Source organism: Cariama cristata, unplaced genomic scaffold (assembly GCF_000690535.1).
Source record: "Cariama cristata isolate BGI_N322 unplaced genomic scaffold, ASM69053v1 scaffold33276, whole genome shotgun sequence".
Taxonomy (NCBI): Eukaryota; Metazoa; Chordata; class Aves; order Cariamiformes; family Cariamidae; genus Cariama; species Cariama cristata.
In genome coordinates this window covers 1-12,484 of record NW_009624382.1, presented here as the reverse complement: position 1 = coordinate 12,484, position 12,484 = coordinate 1, and the positions used below count along the sequence as shown (strand labels likewise).

Genomic DNA, 12,484 nt, shown 5'->3' with positions numbered 1-12,484 from the left:
GGGAGAGATGGCGTGCTAGGCGTAGCCAGGTGGCTGACTGGTGTGCCAGGGGTGGTGACCAGTACCCCGTTCGCGAACTCATCTGGTGGAGGCACCAGCCCTATCTTGGCCAGCTCCTCCCTGGTCTCTTCGTCACTTGAAGACAACTGAGCTGGCGGGAGGGTAACCGTGTAGGGCTCCACTTCTTCCTCCGAACTCCCTTGTCCCAGCGTCTTGTCGGAGGCTGGACTGACCGGAGGCTTTCCCACGGGACTGGGCTGGGTCTCTGTTTTGGGGGACTCCGCTGGCTCTGTGCATGCTTCAGGGACAGCCGGTTTCTCCTCTTTGATCTCAAGTCCTATCTCGTCTTGGCCATTACTTGTGGCATGAACCATGATGAGGCCAGCGGTCTTCTGCTGTGATGTATCCACTATGCTAATAATCATGGACTTCTTGTCTTCTTGTTTCTTCTCCTCCTTCCCAGGTGTTTCTGCTCTTGCCTCGGTTTCTTTCCTCAGTGTGGACGGAGTCCCCCACTGGCTCTTCGTAGGGGCCAAAGTCCCAGAGTCTGTTCCGATTGCCCCTTTGCCTCCAGGTGAGTACGCCGGGGACACCAAGCTCTCCAACTCCCCCCTCTCTGGCTCTTTGGTTTGGATGTCCACAAACAGGGGTGCTGCTCTTTCTGAGTCTGGGCTGTGGATCGGGGTGGGCGACCGGGATGGGACTTGAGTTGAGAGGGCCCGTTCCCTTGCGGCCAGCGCAAGCGCCAGTGGTGAGTTCGGATCCAAGGGCTTTCCTGTTAGGGGGTGGATGAACGTTGAGGATGAGCTGCTAATTAATGGCTTTAAAGCTGAGACAGGGGAAGGCAGTAGCACATCTCGGCTTCCTAACAACCGCTCATCGATAGACCTGGACTGCTGCAAGGATGGCATGTCGCTGCTGGGGGGGCTTCCTTCAATGGCCCCAACCGAGAGGAAGACAGTGGATTTCCGCCTCTCATCCAGACGACGGTCTCTGTCCTTCATGACTCCAGCGATGGCAGTGGCAAAGGGGATGCTCGTGGCTTCAACCTGAGCAATGCCGGTGTGGTGCTGATATTCCACTCCGCTCAGGCGATGGCTCCTGCGGGTGGGAGAGGGCTCCCTTGTAAAGCCTCCGGTGATGGCCAGTGCTGCTCTCTCCTGTGCGTCCTCCACTTGTAACTGCTTAACCAGAGGACTCTTCTTCCTCTGCGGCTTGGTGGGAGCAAACAGGCTGACATTGAACTGACCCATGTTGGCATAAGGGTTGTCAATCACTCTCCCCTTCCTCTTCAGCTTCTCTGGAGGGGTTGCAGATGGGCCAGGCCGGGGAATCTCTGTTGGCTCCACGGGAAGATGAGAGGAATCCTGTAGGATTATCATGGATCGGGCCCTCTTCTGCCTTTCAGGGTAAGGAATGGAAGTCCTCGCCTGATCGTACATCTCAGCGGCGCTAATGACCTGTGGGAGTCCATGGAGTTTAGCCTCCAGGCTTGGCTTAAAGCTTGACCTTATGGTATCATAAGCTCTTCCTGGGGGTGGAGGTGGCGAGAAGGACGGAGGGGGGCCTGTGTCAAAGTAATATGGAGAAGGAGGTGGGGGTGGGGCTGTCTGAGGTGGTGGTGGAATCCCATGTCCTTCCCTAACAGTGTCTTGCATCGATGTGCTCCGGGGAAACTTCCCATCTAGCAAAGAAGCAGCAAGTTTCTCATCTTCGCCTGGAAAACAAGAAGAACGGTGAAGTCAGAGAGGACGTCCCCAGAAAGCCCAGAGGGCAACAGTCGCCGCAAACTGGATATATGACATCCCTTTCTTCCCCCCACCCCACTTTCTTTCTGAGGTGACTTTTCACTTCATCTTTTATTTGCTCGGTGCAAGCATTTGCCGTTTGGCCCTTTGCTCACGTTCACTTGGCACAGAAGGGCGGCCACAGACTCTCACCATGTCTTACATTGTTTTAAATCCATCAGACAGTTGTGCCCAACACTTCCCAAACAGGCTGAGCGCTCTCCAGACCAACGCAACAGCGACAGAATTGAACCCTTCCTCGATCAAACCTCCCGACATCCAACTGCCGACGTGCGAGACAGCTGAGTGCAACCAGGTTGTGCAGCTCACAGCAAACAGTGCCATCTCCCAGGCACGGCTTCTCGCGTCACACTTCCCCCTTCCCCCCGAGGGGTTACATATGCTTCAATGTGCCAGACTGAATTCAGAAGTAGGGTCTAGCAGAAACTAGTTATGTATTTCAAGAATTGGAAGTACCTGAGGACGCCAGATCTGTCATTCTTACTATTAACTTACTACCTGGGCGCACAGTGAGAGGTTTCCAGGTACTTGTCATACTCAGTGAAGGAGTATGAGAATCTTGCTAAGTAAAGTAACAGGAGGAAAAATCCATTAATATAGCAAGTGTGGTGCAAGCACTTGCATGGACGCAAGTCAACCAGCCTCGCTTGCTCCAGCCTTCTGCACCAGCCTGCCCCGCTCCGCCAAGCCCTGCTTTGCTATGCTCATCACTTACTTGCCATACCTCCTTCTTTTCAGTCACAGTTCAGCTGTTTTCAGGGTTTCAAACTGCTCTTGAGAGAATGCTCAAGATGGCAGAAAGCCACGGCTTGGCACAGCAGCACGGTGACCACCTGCTTTTTTGGCTCTAATGCTTTTTCTGTAATGTCCACCAGCATTCAGAGTGCTTTGGCAACTGTGCCTTGTATTATGTTAGCAATTTCACCAAATGCCTGCAGATGCTGAGTCCGCTGGGGGAAAAAGGGACTATTTTGGCCAGTGAGCATGGAACTTTACATGTCATCACATTGTTCAGACTATCACTGTGTTCAAAGCCATGCTATTTTTGCTGAACACAGTTTGGGGATTTTCAATACCGAGGTAGCATAATGATCTGGGAGCACAAAACAAGTTCAAAGAGAGACTGGACAAAGCCGTGGCAGATGCACTTTTGTGGGCTGTTCTGTGTACAGAAACCTCTGAACTGAAGACAGTAGCTGCCTGGGCGAGAATTCGGGAGAAATATCATATCCTTGCCCTGTTTTCCATCTTCCTGGCATCTACTTAAAAGCAACACTTAAGACAGGATCCTGCACTAGATGGAGCCATGGATTGATTCAGTATAGATGCTGTCATGCTCTTAACAGCATGAAGATCCAAAAAAAAAGTCATGCCTTTATGCGCATCTCTGCTTCTCACCCGGGAACGGCCAAGAGTTGAAACAAGGCAACTTACGCAGCACTGCGCTCTGCTGCCTTGCCCAGACTGTTACAGAGCACGGCCTTGTGCCACCAGAGCAAGTCTTAGGGATGTGCTGACCATCCTGGAGACAGGGGATACCGCGTCGAGTACAGAGCTATTTCAGGAAATTAAACTGGAAAGCCGGTTCATCTTTCTCGAATGCCCCGCTCTGCAAAGCGCAGCCTGGCCAAGCGGCTGCCAGACCAGAGGAGACGCTGACTGCCAACAGTCACCGCCTGCTGCAAAGCCTCGGCCGTCGACCCTGAGCAGCTGCAGCTGTGGGAGCCCCTCTTCTACCCTCCGGGGCTCCCACAAGCCCCAGCAGCTCACAGTCCCTGCTGCGACGTGCTTTTGAAAGCGTTCAGAGTAAAGCATTTCAAGTGAAGAAAGGGTGAAGGGGACAGATAATCTAAGCATATTCAAGGCATGGGATTTAGTTTTTGTTTTAGTTTACGTACTTGCTTCTATGATTACTCATTTTATCCTCTCCGTTCCCCACTTGTTATTTTTCTCTGCCGTAAGCATCTCGCCTCCATTTTTTTCTTAAATGAGGAGGGGAGCACTACAGAAAATGATACCTGAAGCACTACCAAGTTCAATGACCAGCTAGACATCTCAAAAGGACCTAGACAGGAACTCTGTGGATTTCAGCAAGGACAGATGCAAAGTCCCTCACCGGAGAAGGAAGAACCTCTTGCAACTGGACAGGCTGGGGACTGGCTGGCTGGGAAGCAACTCTGTGGAAAAGAACTTGGGGGGGCTGGCAGGCGGCGAGGTGAACGTGGGCTGGCCCTGTGCCGTGGCAGCAAAGGCCAACAGAGTCCTGGGCTGCATGAGCAGGAGCAAAGGCAACAGAGAGAGCAAAGAGGTTATCCCTCCCACTCACGGGACCACACCTACAACACTGCACCCAGCTTTGGGGCCCCCAATACGAGAAATACATCAGCAAGGTGAAGGGAGCTCAGCAGAGAGCCACCAAGACGGTCGGGGCTGGAGCTCTTGCTCTGTCTGGAGAGGCTGAGGGAGCTGGTACCTACGGGAGGTTATCAAGAAGATAAAGCCAGGCTTTTCACAGCGGAGGATAAGAGGCCATGGTGGGGGGACAGGGGGCAATGGGCAAAACTGAAACGAGAAGTTCTGACAGGATGAAGGGAGAAATTTTATGATGAGGACCATCAAGCAGTAGAACAGGCTGCCCAGAAAGGGTGTGCAGTCTCCATCCTTGGAGGCTTTCAAGACCAGAGCAGATAAAACCCTGAGCAACACAATCTGATGTCATAGCTGACCTTGCTTTGCAATGGAGGTTGGACTGGAGACCTCCTCCTTCCAACCTGAACTATCCTTTGATTCTACGACAGAAGAACAGTGACTTCATTACAGTTCTGGTTCCCAAGCCGACCATCTCTACAATCCTGCTCCTTGGAAAAGTGGGAATAATATCTGTTCCCTGTGAAAGCGAACGTCTCCTGTTGTTCCTCAGCAAGGAAATGAACACTCAGGCGAGATCACTGATGGCAGAGGTGGGAGGAATGCAAATTCTTGGCATGCTCTTTCTTCCCTACCTGCAACTCACCATTCTGACACAGCTCCTCTGCTCGCTGTATCTGCGTGCGTGCCAAGCGAGTCCTGCATAAACAACTACATCCATTTACTCATCTGCCTCTCCTCCTCTCCGTGCAGCTTGCTCACTCCCGATATTCTGTTTGACGACAGTGTTGACTCCACTTCTCCGCCTCTCCCCCGGTCTTGCAGACCAAAGGCACGTCCAGCCCAGCGTCCTGCCCGGCAGCGGCCAACAGTAATTACCCGAGGAAGCACACAGGAGCACAGCACCTTCGGCCCTCCCAAATACTCGGTCAGCTCCCAGCAATTTGCTGATCAAGAGCTGGCTGAGTCAGAGTGCCTTCGTGTTTAACCCTCGGCCGCGCTCTTTCAACTCAGGCAAATTTCTCCCCCCCCAATATCCTGCAGCAGGGAGCTCTGCGGCTCACCAGCACCATGTGCAGAATTACCTCCTTTTCTCTCTTTTGAAACTCCATCTATCAGTTTAATTTGATGCCCATCTGGTCTGTAAAGACCTTTTACAAGGCTGGCTTTGAATTGTGTTGCTGTGTTGTTATGTTCTCTTATTCAAATCTTTCACCACCCATTCCTACTGTGACAGCGAATTTTGTAAAATACAGTCTTCATGGTAGAAAGAAACTTCTCGCTGATGTTTAAATGTGATCACACGGGCAAAATGAAACCTCTCCCTTAACACGGAGAAGCACCTGTTTATAGTTAAGCATGAGACTAATCATTGCTGAGTTTTATTTACTGTCTATGCAGGATATGGTTCTGCTCAGGGAGTCTCCAAAGTTGAACAAAGGCAACCAGTAATCCCTTGGGAGCAGGCCTGAAACCCGATGTCTTGATTAAGTACTGAATTTAGGAATTGCGTTCAATCCCTGCGGAGCAGGCTGGACTCTGCACAGGCCCCTGCCGAGGTGACGAGCACAGAGCCGCACAGAAATCCCCCTGGGGCAAGCAGTGCCGAGGCCAAGCGTCCTCCTGAAAGGTGAGGGACCGGCTACAAGGCCGGTGAAATCAACCTGGCAGTTTTTAATTTGAAATGGAGAGAGAATCTATTTGAGTTTATCTGAAATGCTGGTAGCTGAAAGCGCGGCGCTCTTTTACCTAACTCCACTGGCAGACCTCGGCCCAGGGGATGGTCAGTCCGCAGGAGAAGGAGCCCGACCAGCTCCTGCCGCATGTGGAGCCCTACACAACCCAGAGGTACCCCGAGGCAGCCTGCGCACCCACAGAACCGGCTACCAGTGACGTGAAAAGCCTCCAGTGATGACGAGCCTCAGCCAGACTCTCTCTAACACAGGGCACAACACTGGGGGAAAGCAGTTCCTTTAAATTTGTGGCACCCAAACCAGACCGTCCTTTGCTTCCATCGGATCCCAACCCAGCAGCTGCCGACTTGCTGTTTGCTGTTCCCTTGTGTGCAGGAACACCCAGGGTGTCTGAGCCCTTTGCTTCCCAGCTGCCAGGGACTGAGCGCTCCCACCTCCACCAGATCCCCCCCTCCACCACACAATGAGGGGCTGCCAGATGAGCGTGAAACCTTGTGAGCTATTCCAAGCTCTCAAGAGGGATGGTTGAGGTGGGAATGACCTCTGAGAAAAGACAGCATCTCTCTGTCACAAATGGTACAACTCTTTGTGTGCTGCCTGTGACCTCTCTCTGTGCCTGGTCCATCCTCCATGTGCATAACTGGAAAATTAAACTTCAATGACAAATAGAATCATAGAATCATTATGGTTGGAAGAGACCTCAAAGACCATCAAGTCCAACCGTATACCTGATGCCACCATGCCCACTAAACCATGTCTTGAAGTGCCACATCTAAACGTTTTTTGAACACCTCCAGCGATGGTGACTCTACCACCTCCCTGGGGAGCCCGTTCCAATGCCTAACGACTCTAACAGTGAAGAAGTTCTTCCTAATGTCCAGCCTGAACCTCCCCTGGTGCAACTTGAGGCTGTTTCCTCTTGTCTATCGCTAGTTATCGGGGAGAAGAGACTGACCCCCACCTGGCTACCCCCTCCTTTCAGGTTGTTGTAGAGAGCGATCAGGTCTCCCCTCAGCCTCCTCTTCTCCAGACCAAACCCCCCCAGCTCCCTCAGCCGCTCCCCATCACACTTGTGCTCCAGACCCTTCACCGCCTTCGTTGCCCTTCTCTGGACTCACTCCAGCACCTCAAGGGCTTTCTGGTGGTGAGGGGCCCAGAACTGAACACAGCACTCGAGGTGCAGCCTCACCAGTGCCCAGTACAGGGGGACGATCACTGCCCTGGTCCTGCTGGCCACACCACTGCTGGTACAGGCCAGGATGCTGATAATCAGACGTGTCCCTTTTTGCTAACTGCTGTTGAGATTTCATCTCTCAGGTCTCTTCAAACAGTGTCTTCATAGCAGTGGGCCCTATATGCTTCCTACAAAGAGCAACAAGACATCACCAGGATCAAACCACAGAGGTCGGCGCATGCAGGAATACAGAGCTTGAGTCAAAATGGAGCCTGCAGCGACCAGCAAGGACCTGCAAAGAGCCCTGTCTCCGAGCACCCGGAGTAACTGGTCTGAAATGAGAATCGCGCTGCTGGGTGCATGCCCGAAGCACAGCCTGGCAATACCACCAGCCTCATGGCAACCCCCCTCCGCAATTCACAGCACGCTCAATGCATTATTAACCTCTAAGGAAAACACAAAAACTCTCCATAATGCTTTTGGGCCTGTTGCCATAACAGCCTAAATCCCTGTGAGAAGCTCACTCTGTGCATTAATTTGGGCTAGCTAACGAGGTGGCTCTCTCCAGAGCACAGCCCACCGTTCCCAGCCTTGCTTTCCCCGTGCAGGGATGGCAGAGCAGCTCCCAAAGCCACCCCTGAGCCGGAGCAGAAAGGTGCCGAGTGCCTCGGCTTTGCTCACATCCAGAAGCAGCAAGCGGGCGAGCATCACCATCCTCTGGTGCGCAGGGCTGGCATCAGCCCCAAGCAACAAGAGAACTGGCAGGAGGAGGAGGAGGAAAGCCCACTGCCCTTCAGAGAGCAGTGAAATAACTGTGCTGCGCTGGCTGCTACGTGCAAAGCTCAAATTGCAGCTAAGGTGAACCTGAGAACCTGTTTAGAAGCGGGGAAAGCATTGGGAGCTCACCCAGGATCAGGGGAGGATGGTCCTGGAAGGGGATGGGGGAGGGCTGCCAGCCCCCGCCGCAGAGCTGCCCCCACCGTGCAGCCAAGTTCGGGTGGGTGCACACTCGCCCCGAGCCAGCAGCGCTGGCGCAGCCCGGCACCCTCCGCCTCTTTTTGAACACCAAGACCAGGCTCAGTCAGTACGGTGCATCTGCCACCGACCGCCAGCGCCTGCAGCCCACCGTGTTTCTAACGGACGTGGGGACACACGCTACCTCGATCCGTGCACAGCCACCGACTACATCATCTTGAATTTGCTCAGGGGAGAGACTTAGCGGGTACCACAACGGTTCTGCAGACTTTCAAGTGTTTTTAACTTCTGATGCTGGAGCAGATGGTATGGTAGCTATCTTGGAAGTGTGACAAAGATTTTCTTTTCTATCAGCCTCCCCACTGCAATGCATTTCTTTTCTTCACAGTTTTGTTGAAATATTTCTTCCATTCTGCTTTCTTTGTAGCCAGTCGAGGGTTAGCTACCTTAGTCTCAAGCAATTTTTAGATGCAAACATGAAATCTTTTGATCTTTTGTCACAAGTCCCTGAGAATCTAAACCAGCTGTGTAATATGCAAATAATTCAGAGCATTTCTTCACCAAAAATCCAACCCAACCAACCAACCCCTGCTTATTTTTCATCTAGTTCCTTACTTTTAGTAGTGATTTTAATCATGAAGTCAACTGACTGTTTAGCGTATGAGCCTGTCATTGTGGGTGTGAAATGACAGCTCAAGGACTTCTAAAACAAGCCAATTGCAACCCAATTTCTACTGTTTGGCTGTTTTCTATTTTAGCTGATCTGGAATTCCACAAAAATTAGCCGGTTTCTAAGAAGCACTGCTTTGGGTGTGTATTGTGGCAGGCAAACTGGAAACAAGAAGTTGCTGTCCCCTCCTCAACAGGAATTGTTCCCTTTCATTGCAGACAGACACATGCCTTTCTTGGATCGAGCATAATTAAGAGCTAGGTGTGATTTTTTTCCTGTATTTATCATCAGGTCGTGCTTGGATGCTGTGCTTGTGACAGCTGTAGCCATTCCTGCGCAGAACAGGGCACCTCCAGGTCCGCTTTTAAGCTTTCTTGATGCAGATTAAACTTAGCGTTTCTAACCCCTTGTTGTGCAGTGTGTGCAGCTGTAACGGCTGGGGATCCCTCGCCAGATCAGGGTCCCAGTGCTCTAGGTGCTGAGCAAAAAGGATGTACATGGGACATTATGCTCATGAGCATATAAACCCTACTTACAACCCAACAAACCTTACCGTCGTATAAACCCTACAGCCTCTGAGCCCCTCTTCTCAGGGTTCTCTGCACACGGAGATCCCCGACAGTGTGCCTGCACAACGAGCGCCGCGCAACGAGGCGCAGGTTTAGCGGGACTTCCTGAGTCGTTGACTCCGCTTTCGCGAGCAAAAAGGAGCTCCTTACGGGCAAGTATTTCATATTTAATGAATACTTTTCCAGTTTATAATCTCTTACTGGGTGAAGATGCCATTTCATACAATAGATCCCCTTTAATATGATTTCCAGCTGTTTGTAGCTTCATTGAACCTTGAACAACTTCTCCTTAGAAGCATTTTCACATTCTCACTCATAAACCAAACATCTAGGACACAGTTTGCAAATTAAACATGTACTTCAGAGGCCACTGGCCACTACACGCTTGCCTGCCAGGTAGCCGTACACCTCAGAGGTCACTAGATACTGCTGGCAGACGATGGGCACTTGTGGAGGATTCACCTCGAAGATCAAGACATGAGACAAATCATGTTAAAAAAGCCCACTTCCTTCTGGTCACCATAGAGGGTTCCTGGGCACCTTACGTGGACGGGGATTTCCGCATCGTTAACGTGTAAGCCTGGATGAGATGAATCCCATCCCGTGTGTGCATTTTCACCTTCAGGAGAAAATTGACTGGTTACTCCTACTCCAGCAAGCCCGTGGGTTGGTGCTGTGGTGATCCCAGGCACCAAGGCGGTCAGCTCTGCTCCCTTTCTACCATGTACATTAACAGTATTGCAACGTATGGGCAACTAATTAATGCCTACATTCATTTCCAACACTGCATCTCGTCACCTGCTCAGCCCAGGTTCTCTTTCAGCTCTTCAGAGTTACAGGAGCCTTCTGCCTGTAGACTTCACGGCAGGACAGCAGCTCTATCACCACGGTGTGTAAGTACACACCAGGGCAGTGCCTCAACCACCCACTCTTTTTTTTTTTCTTTTAAATTATCTTTCCTAGTTTGTTTTTCAGATTAATCACACACACATTTGATTACCTCCAGCTATCTACTACTCTCAGATCAACTCATGTGGGACTACAGGTACCAGCTGGTCTCATACAAACACGAACGTGAGGCACGTATGCACAGCAATTCTGTGGCTTGGTACATTAAAAAGTACATTTTGAATACTAACCCTTGCATTCTCCAAGTTAATTTTTACATTCTTACTAGGACTGTGCTGTTCTCAGCTGTAGCTCGAAGCAGAATTTACTTTATATTCACTTATTTTGTGTGTTCAACACACAACCTGTTTTGGCATCACCATTACCCTCAAACAATGCCTCGGGGCTACCTGAGCGCTCCCCACGCAGCACACCGACGCTCTCTCTGCCCCTCTCCTCCTGCCCCTCAGTGAGAACGCGCTCGCCCCAGCTCCGATCCGCACAGCCCTCAGACCTTGCTAACGCTGTGGCTTGGTGTTACCACCGGGATGAAACCCACTGATCCCAACAGAGCCCGCAGACGAGCGCCTGTTCCAGACCCTGTCCTGTTTTTCCTTAGAAAAAATTCAGTTGTTGCCTGCTCCATCGTTGCAGTCTTTGACAGCTCATGGTCTTACGCTCAACCACCCATGCGTTCAGCACACTGCACACCCAGCCCAGCCGCTACACGGGTAGACAGAAAATCACCCACCGACCCTCGTTCGCCAGCACGGAGGGTGGGAGAAACTGCCTTATCCCTGGCAGTGCCGTAAAGAGACCGAGAGCGCAAGGGCCCTCTGCAGGTCTCCAGCCCAGCCTTCTGCTCAGGGCAGGCCAGGCCAGCGCTAGAACAGCGTCTCAGGACACAGGCAGCCTTCAAAGTGGAAACACATTAAACATCCTCTCTTCAAAGACCTTTAGTTACAAGGCAGGAGAGAGGGCTGAGTCTTTCCTGTTGATTCCTGTGCAGGCACGAACGCTCCGTGGGGACGATCTTTCCTCTTTAGGAAGGGATTTCCCCCCAGTTTGCCTTACCTACAGATTTTGTCCGTGGAATTCCTTTGCGCAGTGAAACATGGGGCTTCTCAGCTCCTGCAAGGACCCCCGAGTGTGCTGCCATGCCCTGGCGTTCAAAGAGTGACTGGAAGAGAAAAAAAGGAAATTTCCATTCTGGATGTCAGCGAGACTCAGCTGAAAGGACACAACACTTCATCTCAGCCCACTTGATCCTTCTGACTGGGGTTGAAGTTGGGGCTCTCCCCCCCCTTCAGTCTGCATGCCAGACCCTGTACCTGCCCACCCGAGCCTGCTGCCGGCACTGCCACAGCCCCAGGAGGGGAAGCTTCCCTGGGGACCAGGCCAGACCCCGTCCTCACCTCCACCTTCAACAGCCCATCTCCTGCGCTGCCCCATCCAGCCCGTCTCCAAAACCTGCGCTGTTGCCCTTTGAAGGGTTAACCCTCTCTCCCGCTTGCCTGCTCCCACTGCCTGCCCTCTCTTCCCTGCCGGCTCTCGGACACTTTGGGCCCAGGGTGGGGTGGCACAGTGATGCTGACTCCAGCAGCAGCCTTCCTCCCGTGGGAAGGCTTCGCTCAGGGCAGTCTCTGCTCAGAAGCAGCCTGTCCCATTTTACCTCCTGCTCCAGAAGCTGCCTCCCACCGCCTGCAGCACTTTCACAATCCAGACAGCCTGGAGCTGGCAGCCCCACTCCTACTCCCTCAGAGACGGCGTTTTTCTCTTCTTTGATTCCTCCTAATTTCCAGCTTCACATCCAGAAAATTGCAGCCAGACTGAGCTCTCCAGCTCAGCTTTCCACACTCCTTCAGATCTGCTCTGGCAACCCCGTACTGGTGAGCGAGTGCCGAACAGCCCAGGTCAGCTCCCCCCCACCCACCGGACCCCTGTTCTGTGTCTCAGTCTCCCCCCCGACTCTCTCCTTCTACTCCCCTGGGGAAACCCACTCCCCAATGCATCTGTCATGCTGGCGGTCGGCATCTGTCACAGCACGACGTGTCCCTCCCTCTCCCACCGCGAGCCCTCCTCTCTCACACTGATTTCTGCTGGCGTGATGCGCCGGCTTGTTGGTCGCTGCTTCACAGTGGCTGCCCTAGAATCTGCTTCAACAATGTCTGCTCTCAGCGCGGGCTCGGCTGCTGCCAAAATCTCGTCCAGTTTCTCTGAAAATCCAAACATAAAAGCAAACAGGTTAGCAAGGGTCGCCGTACCGAGGCAGCTCCCTACGACAGGCCCATCCCCTGCAGCACGGCTAAGCCTGGAGCGAACGTCCCGTAGGGAGAGCG

At 52.4% G+C, this 12,484-nt stretch overlaps 1 protein-coding gene across 1 annotated transcript in view; it reads right to left on the bottom strand.

Moving 5' to 3' along the window:
- Positions 1 to 12,361, bottom strand: part of SHANK3 (SH3 and multiple ankyrin repeat domains 3) — a gene marked incomplete at its 5' end in the record, with an annotated part of 12,988 nt that extends 627 nt beyond the window's left edge. The window contains 4 exon segments of the mRNA XM_009703163.1: positions 17 to 515; positions 561 to 1,717; positions 11,220 to 11,325; positions 12,234 to 12,361. Of these exon segments, the coding sequence (XP_009701465.1) occupies positions 17 to 515; positions 561 to 1,717; positions 11,220 to 11,325; positions 12,234 to 12,361 (1,890 nt within the window).
- Between the last annotated feature and the right edge of the window lie 123 nt (positions 12,362 to 12,484).